Genomic DNA, 23,406 nt, shown 5'->3' with positions numbered 1-23,406 from the left:
GAACGTGTGAGAGGATCTTTCTACAAGAGCCCTTCTCACGTGCCAACTTTTGAGAGCCACCGAAGAGTCTGGTTCCTGAGGCTGAGCCTCCTAACTCCTCGTGCACCCAGCCCCCACTGTCTGCATAGAACCCCACGCCCCCAAACCCATCCTCCTGCCTGTACTACCTCTTCCTGTAGCTCTGCGGCCAGTTCCTCACCTGGCTTTGATTCGACTGACACCAGCATTTATTGAATGGCCTACTAGATACGAGCCTCCACGAGGCACTAATGACACAAGCTGAGTGAGGCCTGATCCCTGCTCCATCAGCTGCAGCCAGCGTTTCTGGAGCACATTCCACAGGTAAACACTGTCCAAAGTCACCTCCATACATTATCTAATGGAAACCTTTAAGGCAGGTACTATTACTATGCCCACCTGGCAGATGAGGGCTGGTGGCCCATAAGGGTTAAGCAACTTGCCCCAGGCTGTACAGCTAGGAAGTGGCAGAGCCAGGATTCAACTTTTGGTTGCTCTAACCCCAAAGCTGGCACTCATAAGGACCTTCTGTGGCCTGTTTCCCCAGGGCCTAGACCAAGATGCGGGCACACAGGTGAAGAGAAGCCACTGAAATGTTGTCACAGAGATGAGTCCAGGCCACAAGTCCAGGCTGCAAAGGAGGGTATACCCTCTGGACGCCAGCAGCCCATCCGATGTGCTTTCTCACCACTTGCGCAAAAATCTGCATCCTCGGGCCTTACCCTCACTTGCAGGCAGGTCGAGTTCTCCTTGGCCTGGTCCTTCCTGGCCCACCTGCCCTGCTAGGACTAAATTGGCCATGATGGCCATATCTGGCTTCTCCCTTCTTTCTTGTGCTGATAACAAAAGATGAGATACAGGTGGCACTCACCCCTGCCTGTCTGATCACGCCGGATGGCCCATCCAGCACGGGACCCAGCCTGGCCGCAGCGCTCTGGTGCCCCGTGTCTTGTGACTGGGTCAGAGATGGAAATGCATTCCAGGCTGAGCCAACAAGAATTTGCTCTGCAGCTTTCTAAGAACCATACTCTCAGATCGTCTCTCCTCTGGGGTCACCAAGCAAGGACATCGGGGGTCTCGAGCTACCGACCACAAGGAGAGTCAGGGCCTCGACAACAGCATTTCTGTCCTGATCTAGTGATGCTAAGACTTACCTCTGGACTTTTCCAGCTTACAAAATCCCGTGAATTTCCACCTTTGCTCGTGTGAAACAATACTGGTGCACTCTGCTTATTTTAGCGTGAAGACACCAAAATAACCGCAGGGTGAGACAGCCTTCTGAAAACCCTCTACCAAGCACCAGCTTTCAAACAGTTTCTGCAAAAGGACCGATTTTCAACCAACTAGAGGGAGCATAAGCCCCTTAAAGGCTGGGACTCTGGCCTCACGGAGTGCTGCTCACGAAGACTCGCGCACAAAAGGAGCTCCCTACTGCCTGTGCGTGAGGTAACCGATACACAGAGGCAGCGAATGGAGAGGGTGAAAGGGGGCCACCTTTGACTCTCGCTTTTCCGCAAAACACAAGACAAAACCAAATCCCGCACATTCATGTCAAGATGGCACCAGATGACAAAAATTTTTTGACGCAGTGTTCCTGAGTGAAATCAATGTCTGCACCAAAAGTGCTGCTGTGGATGGCCGAATTTGCTTTTCAAGGCAGGGCTAACTAATCTCGCTGTTAAGGGGAACCCCTCGGAACTGTTACTACACATCCTAGGACTTCATGAGCTGTATTTGAAAAGTTCTCTTTGCAAAGGGCATGTTTCTGTCTCCCTCAGGCTAACTCAAATGTGGAGCCGGTGAGGCTGCATATCTAGAAAACGCACATCTAGAAAACATTAAACTTCTGGGTTTTAATGACAAGACTCCCTCTCCCTTCTCCAGAGGAGGCCATTCGAAACAACCCTTAGACAACTTTAAGGCAGAGAGTAAGGTGGAGCCTTCCTCACCTCCAACCATCCCCTCTTTCATCTCATCAGGCGCTGAGCCAGCAACACCTGTCTCCCTTTTCTCTTTGCCCGGTGTTCTCATGTCCAGCTCTCCCTCTTTGGGAACATTCCATGGTTTCCCTAGTTCTGAGGTTCCAAGGAAATAATGGGAAACAAATACACAAACAAAGTAAAAACAAAAACTCTGTCTCTTTTAGTGCTAACCCACCTGCTTCAGCTTATTTTCTCATCAAATAACAAAACTGGAGACCCACAGATGTTCCCCATTTAAATAAATGATATATGTAAGCACTGGCCATCTCCCAAAGAGATTGCGTTTTTATTTCCAAAGCAAAGGCTTGAGGGGCGTGTCTTGGAGGGACGGGGCTTCTCCAACTCTGTCCTGGAAGGTCAGTTTATTCCTGAACACAGCCACCTGGACAGCTAACTGGCTGACATTCCCCGGGCCGTGTCCTAGCTTGCCAGCAACTGGGCTCCCGGCGCTCTGGCACGTCCCTAGCCCTTGCCTCCTAACTTCATCCTCAGCCTACACTCTGCCCACCTTCCACCCGCACACCCGATACTCGTCCCCCTCCCTCCACCTTCTTCCTTTCCCTGCTCCTGGACACCTCCCTTCTTTCCTCCCCTTCCCAAACTAATTTCTGTCTCCTGTGGCTGCACCTCCAAATGTTGTCATCTACTTGTTTTCGCAAGGAGCTGGAACACCGGGGCTGCGATATCGGGCAGCAAGGAAACAGGAGGCCCTGCGACCATTCATCAGACGTCCTCGGCAGAAGTGGGCCCCACTAGTGCCTCCCCGGAGGCCAGCAGCAGGCTAAGGCAAAAAGCCTAATGTCGTGTCTGTCACCCTCTTCCCCCACTAATTCCTCCCAGCATCTCTCTGGGACGCTGTTTGTGCTGAAAGCCTTCATTTTCAGAAATGCTTAAAATAACAGGTCTGAGGATACCTTGGAATGGCATGACCAAGTGACCTGATACGGTCAGGCTAGGAGTTTCTGGATCTCTTCTAATAATACTAAATATTATTATTCATATAATACTTACTGTTAATAGTAATGCTTAGTACTATTGATATTACTACCAATAATACTTATCATTAAAGAAAATAACAACAATAATAGCTATCTTTTCTTAGATCTCTTAGCATGTACCAGGCCCAATGACAACTGCTTTACTGACAATACCTCTCATAAGCCAAATATCAGCCCTTTATGGGATATAACCCCACTGTAACCCCACTTTAAAGATTAGGACACAGGGGCTGAGGGAGGGTGAGTAATTTGCTCAAGATCACAGAGCTAGTAAATGTGATTCTCTCAATGATTCCACTCTGTTGCTTCCACCCTGTTGCTGGGAGAGCTATCACTCTCTGTGCCTTTAGGATTTTTTTCCCCCAAACACTCCAAAATAATTATAAAACAGATATTCCTCTGCCTTACCATAAGAAGCATGCTGATATTTAAAAGGCTCTCCTTTAGGTCACTGTCAATATCAGACAACAGACAGTACCCAGTGCCATTTTGCAGAATCTCCTGTCTTCTGTGACCATGTCCTGACCCCACCCCCTGGCTTCCAGGCCAAGGCAGAAGGACACAGTGTGGACTGCTGGGCTGAGTCTCCATGAAAGCAGAACATAATCAGGAATAATCTTTCCTATGTCCCTGATTTTTTTCTTTTCTTTTTTTTGGCAAGAGTGGGGGGACGTGAATCTCTCCCAGATAAGCATCAATCGGCTCAGGGGACGGTGAGAGTCTCTGTATCCTAAGGAGCGTGACAAATCCGTCTTCCTGAAAAACCAATAGCTACAAAAACCAGAAGCCCCTCAGCTTTGAGCTGTTTTCTCCCCCTCTACATTCTCTTCAAGGTGAATATGGATGTTGTCAGGCTTATCTGTTGGATTCAAAACATTATTGATCACTTATTCCTGCTGAATCACTGACCTGAGATATCTCTCTAACCTCCTTGTCATTTTATGATCTGATCTTCTACTTTATTTGCATTGTTTGTGAATAGGATGTAATAGAGGATTGCACTGGCCTTTCAAAAATGTCTGTACCTATGTATCCACCCACCTATCCACCACCTTCCCACCCATTCACCCATCCACCACCTTCCTACCCATTCACCCATCCACCCATCCACTCAACCACCCATCTACCCATGAACCTACCCATCCACCTATCCACTCATTCCTTTCTAGTTCCATATCAACCTCCCTGATCCAGGCCCCTGTCACCTTCCACCACTAACTTGTATATTAGTGCATATGTATAACAACTGAGTCCAGCAACTCTCTTTTCAAAGCCATCAAATACAGGAAATCAGTCATCCTTAAACTCGGCTCTGGCCACAACATCCCCTACTCAAGAACCGTCAGTGGTTCTTCTTTGTCTAAAAAAAAAGAGCCCAGCTTCTCACTCTGACACCCAAGGCCCCCTTGACCTGTCTCCAACCTACCTTCCCCACCCTACCACTTAATTTCAGCACTCCAATATTTAAAACACACAGAAGAGTAGAGAGAACAATGACAAAAAACACCCATGAATATGCCACCCAAATTAGATAACCATTAAGATTTTGCCAGTTTTGCTTCAAAATCCCTCTTAGGAAGCAAAACGTTACAGAGAGCACTGAAGCATTGTCTCCTTCCTTCCTCCCTCATCTCTCAATAACTGTTGTGAAGCTGGTGTGTATTCTTACCCATTCCACCTTTGTACAGCTCTGTTTCAGACAGGTATCTAAGAATACAAACAATATGAACTGTTTGTGTTTTAAATTTATAAAAATAGTATAGCGTACCTTGCTTTCTTCACCCAACATTGTGTTTTCAACTTTTATACACAATTGCTTTATGTAGATCTAGGTCCTCCATCTAAATGATTATATAATAGTCCATCATGTGACTGTCCATAGCTTATTTAACCAGTCCCTCCATGATGGCCATTGAGGTGATTTCTTTTTGTTTCTTTACTACAAACACTATTGCAGAAAACCTCCTTGCACAAGGTTTTGTGTGTGTGTGTGTGCAGATATGCTAGAATATCTTAGGTTGTACTTAGAAGTGGAACTGCTGGGATACAGGGTATGTACCTCTTCCTTCTCTGTCACAAGACACTCCCAGTGTTCTCCGAAGGGGCTGAACCAATTTACATGTTCATTAGGAGGACACAAGTGGCCCTGCTGTTCCACATTCTTGCCAGCACTTGGGTTTATTTGACCAATCTAATGGGAGTCAAACTGCATCTCATTTTCTTTTATTTTACCTTCTCCTGATTACCTGTAAGTATGAGCATCTTTTCTTATATTTTTAACTGTTTAAACTGCATTTTCTGTGACTTATTTATATCTTTTACCCATGTTCCTATTGGGTTGTTTGCCCTTTACCAATTTATTTGTGGGAGCTGATTTTTATATTCAGGTTATTAACCTTTTATTTTTATTTTTTATTTTTATTTATTTATTTATTTTTTTGGTGGTACGTGGGCCTCTCACTGCTGTGGCCTCTCCCTTTGCGGAGCACAGGCTCCGGACGCGCAGGCTCAGCGGCCATGGCTCACGGGCCCAGCCGCTCCGCGGCACGTGGGATCTTCCCGGACCGGGGCACGAACCCGTGTCTCCTGCAACGGCAGGCGGATTCTCAACCACTGCGCCACCAGGGAAGCCCTAACCTTTTATTAATTCTATGCATGCCAAATATCTTTTCCTTGCCTGGTCTGTATTTTCCCCTTATTTATTTGTTGCAGTTGTTGTTGTATAGAAGATTTTTTAAATTTTTATATAATGGAATTTATCAATATTTTCCTTTATGGTGTGTGCTTTTTTGTTTTATGTTTTATGATTAAGAAACCTTTTCCTACCCGCCAAGGTTTTAAATAGAATCTTCCACATTTTCTTCCAAAATTTTTTTAAGTTTTGTTTTTTAGCACTTTAATCCATCTAGAATATATTTTTGGGAACTAAGGTGGAGGTCTAATTTTATTCCATATGGAAGAAAAAGTGTGTGTGTGTGTGTGTGTGTGTGTGTGTGTGTGCGCACGTGTGTGTGTGTGTGTGTTTAAACCAGTTCCTAAAAAATAATAAGACATGGACAAGCAACCAGTGGAATCAGATCCATTTACTAAACAGGCTATCCTTTCCCCTAATCTGTAATGCACCACTGCCATATACTGTGTTCCCATTTGGGGGGGCTTTGTTTCTGGGTTCTGATCTGGCCCATCGGTTAGTTTACCTAGCACTGGTCTAATACTACCTGTTTTACTGACTATCACTTAAGAGGAAGTCTTGATATCTGATAAGGCAAATGCTCCAAAAACTACCAAAAAAATAGAGCCTACAGGCCTTATTTTCTTTTTATGGGGTAATCAAGTTAAAAATTAAAAGCAGGTAGAGGGCTTCCCTGGTGGCGCAGTGGTTGAGAGTCCGCTTGCCGATGCAGGGGACACGGGTTCGTGCCCCGGTCCAGGAAGATCCCACGTGCCGCGGAGCGGTTGGGCCCGTGAGCCATGGCTGCTGAGCCTGCGCGTCCGGAGCCTGTGCTCCGCAATGGGAGAGGCCACAACAGTGAGAGGCCCGCGTACCGCAAAAAAAAAAAAAAAAAAAAAAGCAAGTAAAAAAAAAAACTTTAAAGAAAATCTTTGTAACTAAAACATGAATAATTCTGAAAAATTTATGGGGCAAAGAAGAAATCACAAAATGGAAATTATGAAATATTTATATCTGAATGACAATGAAAACATCGCTTATCAAAATTCCTAGGATGCAGCTATTTTATAGCATTAATGGCATTAATTTTCCATCATTCTTGTTTTCTAATGTATGCATTTTTTCTAAACTTTAGTTTCTGCTCTGTTAGATTCTTTTTCTTTTAAATTTATTTATTTATTTATTTATTTTGGGCTGCGTTGGGTCTTCGTCGTTGTGCGCAGGCTTTCTCTAGTTGCTGCGAGTGGGGGCTATTCTTCGTTGCGGTGCACGGGCTTCTCATTGCAGTGGCTTCTCTTGTTGTGCAGCATGGGCTCTAGGTACACGGGCTTCAATAGTTGCAGCCCGTGGGCTCAGTAGTTGTGGCTTGTGGGTTCTAGAGCACAGGCTCAGTAGTTGTGGCACATGGGCTTAGTTGCTCCGCGGCATGTGGGATCTTCCCGGACCAGGGCTCGAACCCATGTGTCCTGCATTGGCAAGCAGATTCTTAACCATTGTGCCACTAGGGAGGCCCTAATGTATGCATTTTTAAATTACATTTTCTAATTGGATGTGGCAGGCACACAGGAATGTTATTAATTTTTATATATTGGTCTTGTAATCAGCCATCTTGCTGAATGCTTCAGTAGGAAGTATGAGATTTACTGGTGGTTTTTGGTTAACACCCTTTATTAGACTAAGGAGGTTTCTATTTATTCCTAATTCACTTAGAGTTAAATGGTGAAAAGATAGAAGCATGCTTTTTAAAAGTCAAGGAAGTATTCAATACCCTGTGATAAACCATAATGGAAAACAAGATGAAAAAGAATGTATATATGTACAACTGAGTCACCTTGCTGTACAGCAGTAATTCACATAACACTGTAAATCAACTATACTTCGATAAAAAATAAATTTAAAAAAAGTCAAGAATGCCATTTCTCCCCCATTGCCCTCTACACTATATCAATTGAGGTCCAAACCAATATAATAAGGCAAGGAAAAGAAATGAGGTTTTTTTTTTTTTTTTAAAAAGAAAGACCACCATCAGTTAGAACTAATCAGTGAGTGGTTTCCTGAGCATATTTTCTTATTTCTGACCCTTTATTTAACCTGTGTGCCTGAATGTTCCTTCATCCCATCTCTAAACTTAATTCTCACTATGTTCTTTCTCGAAGTCCCAATCATCATCCTAACAATAGCTAATATTTAATGATTGCTTACTGTGGACCAGGTAGCCATTTTATATCACCATTTTTTAATCCTTACAACAACCCTAAGAAAGAGGTTTTGTATTAGCTTCCTTTTGAACATGTTGAAAGTCAGCGGTTTAGGGATTAGGTTGAGCTCACACATCTGGAAAGTGGCAGACAGGGATTACGCAGTCTGTCCATACCACTAACCACTGCAGTAGACCGCGACGCTGGCCGACCTGCTCAGGATCTGGGACCCAGATTTCTCTGCCAATGTGCCTTTGCTTTGGTCTAGAATCCTGTCTCTCACTTTTCCCAGATCTCTGCATATCCACTGGGGACACAGCAATGCACCCCTCAGATCCCCTTCAGGACTGGAGGACTTATTCCCCCAGATATGGGGAGAGTGCTTCCGGCAGGCACCCCCAGCTATCAGCCCTGTTTGGAACTGCCTCACCAAAGAGGCACCTACCCAAGGCCACATGCCCTCCCGGGAGCAGCATGAGGGTATAGAGGCCTAGTTTCCTCACCACAACCCAGGACAACTCAGAAGGGCCTCCCCAGCCTCAGAGCTCCCCAAGGAGTCATTTGAGGCCTTTCTTGCAAATTCCCTGAATCCTGCCTCCCTCCCTTCCTTCTGCAGTGGGGACCCCAAGAACACTTGATAATACACCCCTGTACCATAATCACTGTCTGAGAGTCAGCTTCCTGGGAACCAAAGCTGGCATAGATCCTAATCCTCACTTCAAGATTCACTTCAAATGCTGCATCCTCAACATAAAACCTTCTCCAAAGCGCCCCCCAGCCCAGATTAGAAGTCCTCCTCCCTCTGAACCAACTGCCTTTTCTGCTGTATTTGCATCACTGATGCACATCTGTCTTCACTTCCATTGTTCACTGCCAGCTCCTTGAGGGAAGGCACCGAGTCTGATTCACCTCTCCATCTTCTTTAGCACCTGCCTTTACCACTAAGCATGGGCTCTGGGGTCAGACAAATCTGGATTCAAACCCCAGCTTCACCTTTATAGGCATCGGTTTCCTCATGTGTAAAATGCGGGTGATGACAGCGTCTTCCTCTAAGGCTTTAAGAAATGAACGCTTAGCCCAGCGCCCAGCACACAGTAAGCACTCACTAATTGTTTGTGATCTTTACTGCTTATCTATTGTCACGAAAGCACTAATACATGTTTGCTGAGTGAGTTGGGAACATGGCGACCAGCTCAGCAGCCTCAACTAGCAGAGCAAGCGTTCACAACTTGTCTCCCTGGCAGGCAGTGGAGACAGCTGAAGGCTCCTCGTCCCTGGCAGTCTGCCCACTTCGCTCTCTCTCTCTGTGCAGACCTCAGAGCTGGACCCTCCAGCATGCAAACCCTCACTCTCTCCTGCAACCCAAAAATAAAAAATAAACTTGGCTTTGAATCCAAGGCCATTGGTGCTTTTGATCTTGGTCACAAAGCAAGGCAATTATTGGATACAAAAGCCCTGATTTATTTATGAAATGCGATGGACATCTTCAAGGCAGGAACGAAAAAGCTCACTGAAGACCAAGCCCTTATTGCCACACAGTGAATGGCTGCTTTCAAACACAAGCCCCCCAAATGCCCTCTCTTCTCTGCTAAGACTCTTTCCTCATTAGCGCTTCCTTCAGAACACCGCAGCTTCCAACAATTAAACTCACTCCACGGCTGGGGCAAGTAATTAAATTCTGCAGGCATCCGAGCAGAGAATAATGGATGGCTATTGTTAAGGAAGCTGAGGCTGGAAACGAATGGGCTTCAATGCCCAGCTCAGAAATGGTTGGGGCGGGACGAGAGAGCAAGCAGGGTGCAGATGGACCCTCCCTGTTGGTGCACCACGGGGGGCAGTGGATTCAGGACTGGACCTGGAGTAGAGAACCTGCGTCTGGGGCCGGATTCTGTGCTTGCCAGAGGTGGGCCTGCATTTCCTCACCTGGAAAACCAGGAGGTTGGACTAGGTAAGTCATTCCCCATGCGTGATCCCCAGATCAGCAGCGCCTGGGAACTCGTTAGAAATGCAGATTCTCAGGCCTCACTCCGACCCGGTGAATCGGAAGCTGTGGGCATGGGGCCCAGCAATCCATGTGTAACAAGCCCTCCAGGTGATTCTGATGCTAGACTTTTTTTTTTTTTTTTTCTTTTTTTTTTGCGGTATGCGGGCCTCTCACTGTTGTGGCCTCTCCCTTTGCGGAGCACAGGCTCCGGACGCACAGGCTCAGCGGCCATGGCTCACGGGCTCAGTTGCTCCGCGGCATGTGGGATCTTCCCGGACCAGGGCACGAACCCGTGTCTCCTGCATCGGCAGGCGGATTCTCAACCACTGCGCCACCAGGGAAGCCCGATGATGCTAGACTTTGAGAAGCACTGTTAGATCATGTTTAAAGATGAGGCCACAACCTCAAATGCACAAAGGGCCAAGGAGCTAAAATAAAGGGGTCGGTGTCATGCACCAGACAACCCACAGGGGCTGTGCGGCAGCGGAGCGAGCGTGCCCAGCCTGAAGGGCCAGCGGCTACTCAGCTCTGGACAAGTTCCACCAAGTATGACCCCATGTTGTTCGGGTACTATCAGAGCTTCTGGTTTTTCAAGAGGAATACAAAATTCTGATTTTTATGCAAAAGCCCACAATTTTAAAATATTGGTTGAAGTTTTCATAACATAGTGAGGGCCAAGCAGATTACACTTGAGAACCAAATTCAGTTGTGGACCACAATTTTGCAGCCTCTGTTCCAAGCTGCCTTGGACCCCCATCATGACACTCTGTCCCCTGTGCTCTTGCCTTTGTCCTAACACTGAACTCCTAACCTCCTTTCCCCACTTGGGAGACTCCTATTCATCCTTCAACACCCAATTCAAGCATCACCTCCACTGTGAACTCATTCTCAACCCTCTGCCCACTTTCCACCTTCTCCACTAAGAAAGTAGAGAAGAATCAAAGAACTGACACGTAGAAGAAGGTAACACAGAGCAGGAAGACATGGAGAAGTTATAAAACAGGCTTTTCCCACAGAGGAGGAATGAGGAAACTCTTAGCAAAGTTACCACATTGCTGCTTGAAAAATCGCTTAAATAAGGACACTGATCCCATTTGACCAGAATCTAATAAAATGAAATTTTAAAAGGGCAAATATAAAAAAAACACAAGGACAGAATTCATAGGACAGATTAAAAAACATTTGGTACAAAATCCCCCGGAGATTTGAGCTGAGAGTTCAGAGTGGGTCAAATGCGCTGAGACGATCATGAAAAAGGCAAGTGCCTTCATAGGTTTCATTATTAGAAATAAAGTGTCTAGACAGCCCTGCTCTCCTCTTAGCTGGTCAGAGCTTTCTGGAGTGTTCTGAGTGGTTCTGAATATTAACTTATGCCGGTCAGAGAAGCCCTGGAGCCTGACCCAGAAGGAGAGAAAACGCAAAGCCAAGTCACGGGGGTCAACTGAAGGAACCTGGCATGTTTACCCAGAGGCGGGAAGGGCCTGGGTGTGTGTTCATGAGTAACTGATGGATTTCCATGTGGATTGATCTAGGTGGCCCACAGGACCTGTGAGTGGAAACCCTGAAAGATTTCATCTCAACACTGGGGAGAATTTTCTATTGGTCTCGGTTGTCCCCAAATGCAGTGCAAGGTAATGCATGCCCATTATTGGAGGAGATCTGGCAGACAGAGGACAGCTCATGAAGAGGATGAAAAAAGGACTGGAACAGAAGGCCTAGTGGACACCCATTGTTTTATTTCACCCTTCTTGTAAGAGCACCCAGTTTTTCCTGGGGAACCACCCTCAGCCATCCTTTGTCCTATGCCTCAGGGGCAGTTGAGTGTATGCCCAGCTTCAGGAGCACTCATGTGACCCACACTGGTCCAGTCAGAGCCTGTAAGACCCAATGCTGGGAGAAGGGACCTCTCACTTTCCACTGGACTTGAAGCAGGTAGGATGTAAGCCTGGGGCTGCAGGGGCCATGTGGTCATCACAGAGAGAGAGACTGACTATGCATGAGCCTTTCTCCCACCCCTCCTTAAAAACAAAACAAAACAAAAAACTGGAAAACAAAGAAAACTGGCGCAGAATTGCAGAGAGATTGGGCTCTGACAACACCCTTTGTGCCCTTGAAGCCCCCATGCCTGAAGCCAGTCTTGGCTCCAATGAGCCGTTTAGCTCCCTTTCCTCCCTCAAGCCGGTTGAGCTGGGTTTCTGTTGTCTGCAACCGTAAAAGTCCTGATCACTACAGTGGCTGTTAAGAGCTCATCCAGTCCATTCTGCTCTGGTGGATCCACATCTCACAGTTAAAGCAAGGGCCACCTGCATGCACAAGTCCATTTGCCCAGATGAAGCCTAGAATGGCTGTGGAATGAGAAGTGCTGCTTCCAGGCATAACACACTGCATTGCGGAAGGGGAAACGGAGAATCAGGAAAAGGTGAGCTATGAAGTCAAAGAGCATTCTGCACCACTGAGGAGCTGGCAGGCAGAGCAGCTGCCCCAGGCCCAGGCCCAGGAAGGACACCAGGACTGGAAGCCACTCCCACCTCCTGCAGAGGCAGTGCCAGAATGTGACAAGGCAGATGGCGAAGGACTCCCACCCCAAGTGTGGCACTGTCACCATCTCCACTTCCCAGATGAGAATACTGAGGCTCAGAGAGACTTACCCAGGGTCACAATGTCAGTGACAGGTGGTTCTGAGACAGACTCCAAAAGCCCAGTCGTGCTGCCTCCTGGAAGTGATGACAACTGGCCATTCTCAGGCTTTACCTTCTCATCTGTAAAATGGGCTGAGTGATGATCCTGTTCCCCAGTCTGACCAGAGACCAGCCCCTGCAGTCGTTTGAGGTCTGCAGAACTATTATTATGTAAGGATGCAGGGCTCAGGGCTGAGATCATCTATAACTGATGTGACACAAGGCGGCCACGCTGTGATAAATCAACCAGTCAGGCCCCGTCCCTAGCTCTCCCTTGGCCCAGAGGGGGCAGGTCGTTTCCTTTGTGCCACTTGCACAGAGCTGGTAAGAAGGCAGCCAGGAGCTCAGCTGTAGACCTTTTTTCATTATTTTCCACCCTGTTAACCTCCATCACAAGTGGGGGTGCTGTCAGCCTAAATGAGAGCTGAAAAGATTTATCTCACTTGTCCCAGGGCTCAGCTCAGGAAAAGACCCTTCATTTCCTAAAGGCCCTGATGACCCTTTCTCTGTGAGTCCCTCCCACCCAGAAAAAAAGATGTGACAGTGGCAGCGGCAGGAGGGGGCTTGTGATGGGACCCAGCAATCTGAATCCCTTCAGTTTGGCTTTGCAAAGCGCTATGTGAATTTTTTTTTTTTTGCACTGTATTTACCTTTCTGATTATGTTTGCTTACACAAATATTAAAGTTAGACTACACTTCATAAACACAGCCCCAGGAGGAGAACAGAGCAGATTGTGTGGCGGGGCAGGGACGGGGGCAATTAGCTTGCAGTTACAATTTTGCAGTAGAAGTCATTCTCAACGCGGAAAATCCACATACAGACCAGGGAGAGATGACTATATTTCAAACCAACTTGTCTTCTTCCTCTGTGTCTCTAGCAATCCCAGGTAACCTCTTCCCTAAAACGTGCCTGGCAAGGACAGATGAGCTGGATCATTTTAGGAGTAATAGTCTCTTACACTTGTATTATAATAGCCAGCTTTCCTGAGCACTTACTCAGTGCCAGGCGCTGCTTTCCATGCCTTACTTGGGATTAATAACCCTCTTAACCCAAGTAACTGCCCTGTGGGTATTTCTATCCCCATTTCACAAATAAGGAAACAGGATCAGAGAGTTTCAGTAACAAACCCAAAGACACACAGCTTATAAACAATGGAACCAGGATTATGAAGACATAAATTTAAGACTTCTGGACCCAAAGACCATACCCTGAACCACTTCTCAATAATACCCACCTCCTTCACTTGCACCATTTCATTTAACCCTCATACTGCCCCTGGGAAGTAGATGATCTTAACCTCATTAGATAGACAAACAAATGAGCAAAATTTGACCCTAAAATTCCTGTTACAGAAACAGATCTTAAGAAAATACCAGTGGCCCAGCCAACATCATTCTCAATGGTGAAAAACTGAAACCATTTCCACTAAGATCAGGAACAAGACAAGGTTGCCCACTCTCACCACTATTATTCAACATAGTTTTGGAAGTTTTAGCCACAGCAATCAGAGAAGAAAAAAAAATAAAAAGAATCCAAATTGAAAAAGAAGAAGTAAAACTGTCACTGTTTGCAGATGACATGATACTATACATAGAGAATCCTAAAGATGCTACCAGAAAACTACTAGAGCTAATCAACAAATCTGGTAAAGTAGCAGGATACAAAATTAATGCACAGAAATCTCTTGCATTCCTATACACTATTGATGAAAAACCTGAAAGAGAAATTAAGGAAACACTCCCATTTACCACTGCAACAAAAAGAATAAAATACCTAGGAATAAACCTACCTAAGGAGGTAAAAGACCTGTACTCAAAAAACTATAAGACACTGATGAAAGAAATCAAAGATGACACAAACAGATGGAGAGATATACCATGTTCTTGGACTGGAAGAATCAACATTGTGAAAATGACTATACTACCCAAAGCAATCTACAGATTCATTGCAATCCCTATCAAACTACCAATGGCATTTTTTCACAGAACTAGAACAAAAAATTTTACAATTCATAAGGAAACACAAAAGACCCCGAATAGCCAAAGCAATCTTGAAAAAGGAGCTGGAGGAATTAGGCTCCCGGACTTCAGAGTATACTACAAAGCTACAGTAATCAAGACAGTATGGTACTGGCACAAAAACAGGAATATAGATAAATGGAACAGGATAGAAAGCCCAGAGGTAAACCCACGCACATATGGTCACCTTATCTTTGATAAAGGAGGCAAGAGTATACAATGGAGAAAAGACAGCCTCTTCAATAAGTGGTTCTGGGAAAACTGGACAGCTACATGTAAAAGAATGAAATTAGAACACTCCATAACACCATACACAAAAATAAACTCAAACTGGATTAAAGACCTCAATGTAAGGCCAGACACTATCTAACTCTTAGAGGAAAACATAGGTCGAACACTCCATGACATAAATCACAGCAAGATCCTTTTTGACCCACCTCCTAGAGAAATGGAAATAAAAACAAAAATAAACAAATGGGACCTAATGAAACTTAAAAGCTTTTGCACAGCAAAGGAAACCATAAACAAGACAAAAAGACAACCCTCAGAATGGGAGAAAATATTTGCAAATGAAGCAACTGACAAAGGATTAATCACCAAAATATACAAGTAGCTCATGCAGCTCAATATCAAAAAAAAAAAAAAACCAACCCAATCCAAAAATGGGCAGAAGACCTAAAGAGACATTTCTCCAAAGAAGATATACAGATTGCCAACAAACACATGAAAGGATGCTCAACATCACTAATTGTTAGAGAAATGCAAATCAAAACTACAATGAGGTATCACCTCACACCGGTCAGAATGGCCATCATCAAAAAATCTACAAACAATAAATGCTGGAGAGGGTGTGGAGAAAAGGGTAACCTCCTACACTGTTGGTGAGAATGTAAATTGATACAGCCACTATGCAGAACAGTATGAAGGTTCCTCACAAAACTAAAAATAGAACTACCATACGATCCAGCAATCCCACTACTGGGCATATACCCTGAGAAAACCATAATTCAAAAAGAGTCATGTACCACAAAGTTCACTGCAGCACTATTTACAATAGGAAGGACATGGAAGCAACCTAAATGTCCATCAACAGATGAATGGATAAAGAAGATGTGGCACATATATACAATAGAATATTACTCAGCCATAAAAAGAAACAAAATTGTGTTATTTGTAATGAGGTGTATGGACCTAGAGACTGTCATACAGAGTGAAGTAAGTCAGAAAGAGAAAAACAAATACCATATGCTAACACATATATATGGAATCTAAAAAAAGAAAAAAAGCTTCTGAAGAACCTAGGGGCAGGACAGGAATAAAAATGCAGACATAGAGAATGGACTTGAGGACATGGGGAGGGGGAAGGGTAAGCTGGGACGAAGTGAGAAAATGGCATGGACATATATACACTACCAAATGTAAAACAGATAGCTAGTGGGAAGCACCTGCATTGCACAGGGAGATCAGCTCAGTGTTTTGTGTCCACCTAGACAGGTGGGATAAGGAGGATGGGAGGGAGACACAAGAGGGAGGAGATATGGTGATATATGTATACATATGGCTGATTCACTTTGTTATACAGAAGAAACTAACACACCATTGTAAAGCAATTATACTCCAATAAAGATGTTAAAAAAAAAAAACAGTGGCCCATCAACAGATGAATGGATAAAGTACATGTGACATATCTATGTATACATATACAATGGAATATTATCAGCCATAAAAAAGAATGAAATTCTGCTATTTGCAGCAACATGGATGGACCTAGAGAACATTATGCTTAGTGAAGTAAGTCAGACAAAGACAAATACTGTATCAGTTACATGTGGAATCTAAAAAATAATACAAATGAATGTATATGCAAAACAGAAACAGACACACAGATATAGAAAACAAACTACTGGTTACCAAAAGGGAGAGGGGCAAATTAGTGGTATGGGATTAAGAGACACAAACTACAATAAATGAAATAAATAAGCAACAAGGATATATTGTATAGCAGAGGGAAATACAGCCATTATCTTATAACTTTTAATGGAGTACAATCTACAGAAATACTGAATCACTATGCTATACACCTAAAACTAATAGAATATTGTAAATAAACTATACTTCAATTTAAAAAATAGCAGTGAATGTGACAAAAGTGTATATAAAAGAAGCTCACAGCAGCAATATTGATAATAATATGGAAATCACTGAAGTGTTCAACAATAAGGGATTGGTTAAATAAACTAGGGTACATCTATATGATGAAATATTATACAATCTTTCAAAATGTTGAATTATATTTACTGATACAGGAAAATTTTGTAATCCAGTGTTACATAATTTGTTAGGTGACATAAGCAGAGAATAAAATCGTATATGCAGTCTGATCTCATTTGGGAAAAGTACGTACATATTCTAGAAAGTGTATAAAATCAGCACTCATAGAAAATGTATTTACATATGTACATATAAAGAAGTTCCTATGACAACCAAAGTGATTATGGCTGAGTGACAGCATTTCAGGTGATGTTAATTTCTGTGTTTGTTTGTTTGTTTTTGAATTTTATTTTATTTTTTATATAAGTGTGCGCTCATCTCTGTTTCCAAATCGCCTACAATGAGTGTACTACTTACCTAACCATGCAAAGGTTTTTATTTTTGTGGTGATGGTGGTTGCTAAAGTGGCTGAGCCCCCCAGCCATATCCAGAACTCAAACTCAGGGTCTGGGGTGCCGAGTCCAGGCCTCAGCCCCCGCACCCTTCAACATGCCTGCCACCTGGTCCCATATCCCCACACCACACCCCACCATGGCTGGCTGTCTTGCCAAGGAAAGAAAGAAACTCGGGTGGCCCAAGAACCCACCTTTTTGAAGAGTCTGATGACATCCTCGCTGATTTGGGAGAGGCGGACGATGACATTGTTCATGAAGATGTCATTGAGGGTGGCATGGTCTCGGCTCTCCCGCCTGGTCTGATGCAGGACTAGATACCAACAGTTCACGGGCGAGAGGAGATACTGGTCCTTCCTGTGGAAATCAAGACAGCTCAGGTTGGCTTCACTGAAACAGCCAGCCACACAGTGTTCTACACTCTCACCCACCACGGCTCTTTTGACCCTCATAGGGCCCTTTCAAACTCGTTTTATTATAACATATTTAACAGCTGGGGCAACAGAGACCATACGGAAGCAATCCTCCCAAGGTCACAGAGCAGTGCTGGGGCCAAAACCCAGGTCTTTGACTAGAAGTCCTATCCCGTCCTACTTTCCCATTGGATGTGGCACTTGCTACATGTATCTCTCCCTTCTGAGAGGAAGCTGTCTTCCCTGGAGTTAAGAAACACTAAACCAGTTGTGCTTGAAATTCTTGTATGAGTTCTAGAAATATCCAGGGGAAAGGACAAACAGTGGACCCTTCCCTTCCCCTCCTTGCCTCCCCCAACCCCTGGGGGTCTCTCAGGCTCTTAACCTTTTTGTCCTCCTCCAGGGTCAGTCCTGGTCTCTTGGCCTCTTGGAAACACATTCCTTTGCCCCTCAATGGAGCTGAGGGCCTGGAGGATTTCAGGTTCTATACTTGGGAGGACAGCCTAAGGAAATCTGTTTTTGAGTGAAGTACACACAAGACAAATCTTTGTCCTTCAATGACTGACACATTCTTAGTGTCCTCTAGCTGGGCATTATGCTCAAACAGGGGTTCTCAAAGTGTCGGGGTCCCCAGACCAGCAGCAGCATCGCCTGGGGTCTATCAGAAATGCAGCCTCTTGAGCCTCACTCCAGCCCTGCTGAATCAGAACCTCGGGAGGTGACCCGGTGATCTGGGTTTTAGCAAGCCCTCCAAGCTGCTGATTCACACGCAAGTCTGAGAACCACAGATCTATGCACCAGTGTTTCCCGAAACTTGGGAAATGGGATATTTCCAAAAATGAAATGGGGGATATCTCTCTTCTCTGTGCTTTACCAAAGACCCCGCTGTTAGTCTCAATAAAGTGTATATATATATATATATATATATATATATATATATATATATATCCTAGTGTCCAGGAAGACAGTAAAGGACAATCAGAAACCAAAATCAAACCAATAATCCCATGTTGCCACATGGGGCATCTGGCATATGTACTTGACCTATGACCCTTCCTCCACTTTCCAAGGCGGGAAGGTGATGTTGGGGCAGAGGCCCATCCACCACCTAGGGTGACTGGCTCAAGGTCCAGTTCCCCAGGCCTGCCTGGCTCCCCCGGGGGGCTGGCCATGGTTCTCTGAGGAAATGCGGCCTCTCACGATCCGTGTTTCTGAGGAAGGGAATTCTGCTGACTTCCGCTTTGACCACATCATCCTCCCAAAGTCAAGTGGAAGTGTAGCCCTGAGGGCCTCTGGGCAGCCACAGCACATACACCCCTCGCTGCACCCAAACCCTGGGCTTGGGAAGGATAGGCGAGGAGAGGCCAGTTGACTTTTCTTTCTGTCCCCAAATGGGCTTAAAAATCTGCCCAGGTAGCCAGAATTTGGGAGAAAGGAATTTGGTTGAGAGAGAGGATGGATATGTTAGAGACCTCTAAGGAAAATGGAGGAGACATTATGCTGCAAGAGAAATGAAGCAGTTTCTCCTTTGTTTATAGCCTAGAGAAAAGGCCAGAACACTGAAATCCAACAGCCCAGCCCAAATCCCTCAGCATTTGCTCCGTGTCAGGTCTCAGGTGGGCTCTGGGTGACCGTGGCCACAGACCTGCCTCGGAGGGGCTCCTGATGAGGTGGCCGAGGCAGAAGGATTACAGTAGAAGGTGCTGAAGCGCTGGGATAGAAACACGCAGAGCAGCCGTCCTGCGTGAGAAGCTGGAGAAAACGCGGAGCCCACTCCACGTCCCCGTCACACAGTCCCCTCTGCCTTCCTGCCAGCTTCTTCCCGCCTGGGGTCTTCACACGCGTTGTGCCATCTGGAATGCGTGAGCCCCTGCTCTTCTCTCTTCCTCTGAGTCTTGGCTTAAATGATACTCCCTGGAGAGTGCGCCTCGGAGGACCTCGCTCTAGGGCAGCGGTTCTCAGAGGTGGTCCCCAGCCCAGATGCATCCGCTTTACTGTGAAATTTGTTGGAAATGTAAATTGTCGGGGCCACTCCAGACCACTTAATGAGAAACCCTGGAGGTGGGAGCAGCGCCTGTGTTGGGACCAGCCCCCCAGGGGACTGCGACGCACTCTCCGGTTTGAGAATTCCTGCCTTAAGGAGCTCCCACTCCCCACCCATCACCCGACTCGAAGTTCTGTGAGAGCAGGAACTGTTTCTGTCTTAGTCACCATATCCCGTGCCCAGCAATGTGCCTGACGTGTAGTAGGTGCTGTAGAAGAGAAACCCAACAGAAAAGGTCACATTTGTGCTGGGTCTTGAGGAATAGGTAGGAGTTTTCCAAATAGAGGGGGCAGAGAGACGGAATTGTAGGTAGAGGGACCTGTGGGTACAAAGATAGAGAAGCAGCTCAGCAGAGCTAGAATTCTGAGTGTGTTAGGGGAGGACATAAGGATGGGGAAACAGGTGAAAGGCCTGATTGTGGGGAATCCAACGCCAGCCTAATGAGTTGGGATTTTTATCATCTAGGCCATATGGTTCTCAATCCAGGTTGTGCACTAAAATCCCCTGGGAAGCTTTTAAAAAACACCAAGACCCAGGCCCCACCCAAGACCAATTAAGTCAGAATCTCTGGGGGTAGAACCTTGGTATTTTTAAAACATTCTCTATAAGATTCTAATGTGCACCCAGAGTTAAGAATGCCTGCTCTAGGCAGTGGAGAGTCACGGAAGTTATTGAAGCAGAGGTATGATCTAACCAATGTGTGTCTTAGAAAGATCATTGCGGGCAGACTGGAGGATGATGGACAGATGAGTGGGTGGGTGGGTGGCTCGTTGGGTGGATAGACGGGTGGATGGATGAGCAGGTGGATAAGTGGAGGGCTGGATGGGTGTGGGCAGAGGTGTGGGGCTGGAGGCAGGAGAACCAGTCAGGAGGTGACCCTAGTCCAGGAAAAGAGCGATGATGAGGGCCTGGGTGGTGGCCAGAGAAGGGTGAATCTAAGAGACTCCTCACCAGGAGAGCAGACAATCTTGGAGACTTCCTGGAAGTAGAGAGGGGGTGGGGGAGGGGGAAGTGGATGGTGATTCTGAGATTTGGATCTCAGGCGACTGGTTGGATGCTGATGGCATGAACCAAGATACGAACTGCAAGGGGAGAAGTGGGTTTGGGCAGAAAAGACTTCACATCCCATTTCCACAGCTTCCGAGGTGGCGATGGAAATGCAAAGATGAAAGGAGAGATGAGATAATTGAGCTGTTACCTAAATTACTTCAGGGGCTGAGCTCAGGCTGGGATGCAAGAATTGAACAGCATCAGGGAATTAAATGTGCAAAATTTATGGAAGTCACAGCCAGAAGGCAAGTTTCAGGGGAAAGGAAAAAGGTCTTGAAAAGGTGCAGAAGTGCTGGGACAGCTTGGAGACCATTAATTAGGTCACCTGGCCAGAGAGACTGGGTAAGAGAAAGGGTGGAAAGGAGGCGGTTTCCTTATCAGCAGCTGTGGGCAGGAGGCAATGCAGACGGGATTGCAGGGGCGGCAGAGGGGCAGAGGCAAGGAGGGGAGAGTTACCCGAAAGCACCCAAGGACCTGTCAAGCTAAAGTGAGTGGCTGCCGAGGAGATGAGGCCTTGGTTCATTGCGGCTTTCATTCATTCATTGTCTGTCTCTGTGTGTACGTGCCAGGCAGGCGAGGGGCTGGGGATGCAGCAGCAACCACAGCAGGCAAGACCCTGCTCCACAAGGCTACGTTCGGGTAAGGGAGACACACAAGGAAGCAGAAGACGATGATACAGCCTCATAAATGTAGTGATGGGAAGGAGACTACGGGGCAGAGGAGGCCCCCTCGCCCAGACCTGGTGGAGGGGTGAGCATGGATGGCTTCCTGGAGGAAGCACTTTCTAGACTGAGAACTAAAGGCTGGAATGGCGTTTGACAGGGGAGAGCTTTCTAGGTGGAGAAATATGATGAACGAAGGCCTAGAGAGAGCAGGTTGGTGAGTCAAACATAGCCAAGGGGGCTCAAGCATCGTGTCCTGGAGTGATGGGGGGAGAGAGAAAAACAAGGTTGGAGAATTAGGAAGAGGCCACATAGTTAAGGGCCTTAAGTCCCAGTAGAGAGTTTGAGCTTCATCCTGAGGTTGGCGGGGAGCCACTGAGGGGTTTAGAGCAGGGGAGTGAAAGGGTAAAATTCCACTTTCAAACTGTCACTCTGGCTACTGCGTGGAGGACGGGCTTGAGGGGACCAAGAGGGAAGTTGAGGGATTCAAGAAACGTTTAGGTGGGGGTTTCCCTGGTGGCGCAGTGGTTGAGAGTCCGCCTGCCGATGCAGGGGACACGGGTTCGTGCCCCGGTCCGGGAGGATCCCACATGCCGCGGAGCGGCTGGGCCCGTGAGCCATGGCCGCTGAGCCTGCGCGTCCGGAGCCTGTGCTCCGCAACGGGAGAGGCCACAACAGTGAGAGGCCCGCGTACCACAAAAAAAAAAAAAAAGAAAGAAAGAAACGTTTAGGTGGCAGACTGACTGGCCCCTGAGACTGACTGGTTGGGAGGGAACAGAAGATGCTCAGAATGACTCCAAGTCTTTCAGGCTGGGTGCCTGGGAGCAGGCGTGGCGTCCCCCGAGATGAGGAACAGCGGCAGGGTAGGGAGGGAAGGCGGTGAGCTTTACTTGAAGATGGCGAGCCTAAAGGGCTTGTGGAACGCTCAGAAGGCGATATCTGGGTTAGAGAGATAAATGTGGACGCCGGCAACAAGCACTCGGGTGATATCTGAAACCACGGAACGACCTGGAACTCTTTACAAATGCACATGACCACGTGGCAGAAAAGGCAGATTCTCGGGAGGCGTGTGGGGGCCGCGGCTGGAGGGATGGGGCGGGCTGGAAGAGGCCTACAACGGGGATGACGAGCCAGCCCATCCTCTGCACACCCTGTCCCAGGCCTGCTGGGCGACCAGCTGGCCCATCCTCCGGGTCCACTGCAGCACGGGAGGCTGCTTCTGCTCCCGCCACCTTCTCCCAGCCCTGGCTCGCCCCGTGTGGGGCAGCTCATTTGTAGACTAAAAGACCGGGGTGAACAGGGCTGTCCACAGCCAGGGTCAGGGTGGAGTTGACCGCTCTGTGGAGAGCTGCCATCTGTGGCCTTGGCCACAATGGTACCTGGCTCTCGCCCTGTCAGAAAGAAGAGGGAAGGCCACAGATGGGGCCCAGCATGCTGAGACAGAAAGACACGATGAAACAGAAAGACACCTGGACTTGTGGGGGAGGGGTACCCCTGAGTCCATACTGCCTGTGTGACTATATGCTGGTCTCTTAAGCCCTGTGGCCTGGCTACTTAGACCATATTGTCAACCTTGGTGTTAAGCACCAGAAAACAGCTCCAGGGTCATTCAGCAGTTCCCCGACTCGATACGTTCTTATCGCATACAGGGACACGACATGGAGCATAACAGACACAGCTCCTGCCTCCACGGAGCTTACAGTCCAGTGCGGGAGACACAAAGCCCTCAGAGAGTTCAGCACGTGTGGATGGAGTCACAGCCACAGAAAGTGCTAGAGAGGAGAGCATGGCGGATGAGGACTCATATCGAGGGGACCTGGACGGATTTCGGGGGTCTCTGAAGTGTCCCTAAGGAAGGGGCCTTTCAACTAGGCTCTAAAGGGAGAGATGGGGGAGGCAGCTTAAGGGGCCAGGAGAGTGGGCTTGGGGGTGAGGATCCCAGGCAGAGGGAACAGAATGGGCGAAGGCTCACTGGGGAGCAGGGAGGTCGGTGCATTGAAGGCACCGAATAAAGGCCAGTGTGGCC

General features: G+C 46.8%; 1 protein-coding gene across 3 annotated transcripts in view; it reads right to left on the bottom strand.

Annotated features, from left to right (window-relative positions):
• SRGAP3 (SLIT-ROBO Rho GTPase activating protein 3) overlaps positions 1-23,406 on the bottom strand; it is a 258,672-nt gene that overhangs the window by 103,625 nt on the left and 131,641 nt on the right. For all 3 annotated transcript variants that reach the window (XM_067043563.1, XM_059077757.2, XM_067043564.1), the window contains exon 3: positions 17,406-17,568. In XM_067043563.1, coding sequence (XP_066899664.1) covers positions 17,406-17,568 — 163 coding nt within the window. The remainder of the gene's footprint in view (positions 1-17,405; positions 17,569-23,406) is intronic.

The sequence above is a fragment of the Kogia breviceps genome, chromosome 10 (genome assembly GCF_026419965.1).
Source record: "Kogia breviceps isolate mKogBre1 chromosome 10, mKogBre1 haplotype 1, whole genome shotgun sequence".
Taxonomy (NCBI): domain Eukaryota; kingdom Metazoa; phylum Chordata; class Mammalia; order Artiodactyla; family Physeteridae; genus Kogia; species Kogia breviceps.
Note: the sequence above shows the minus strand (reverse complement) of the source record. Positions and strands in the feature narration are given on the sequence as shown.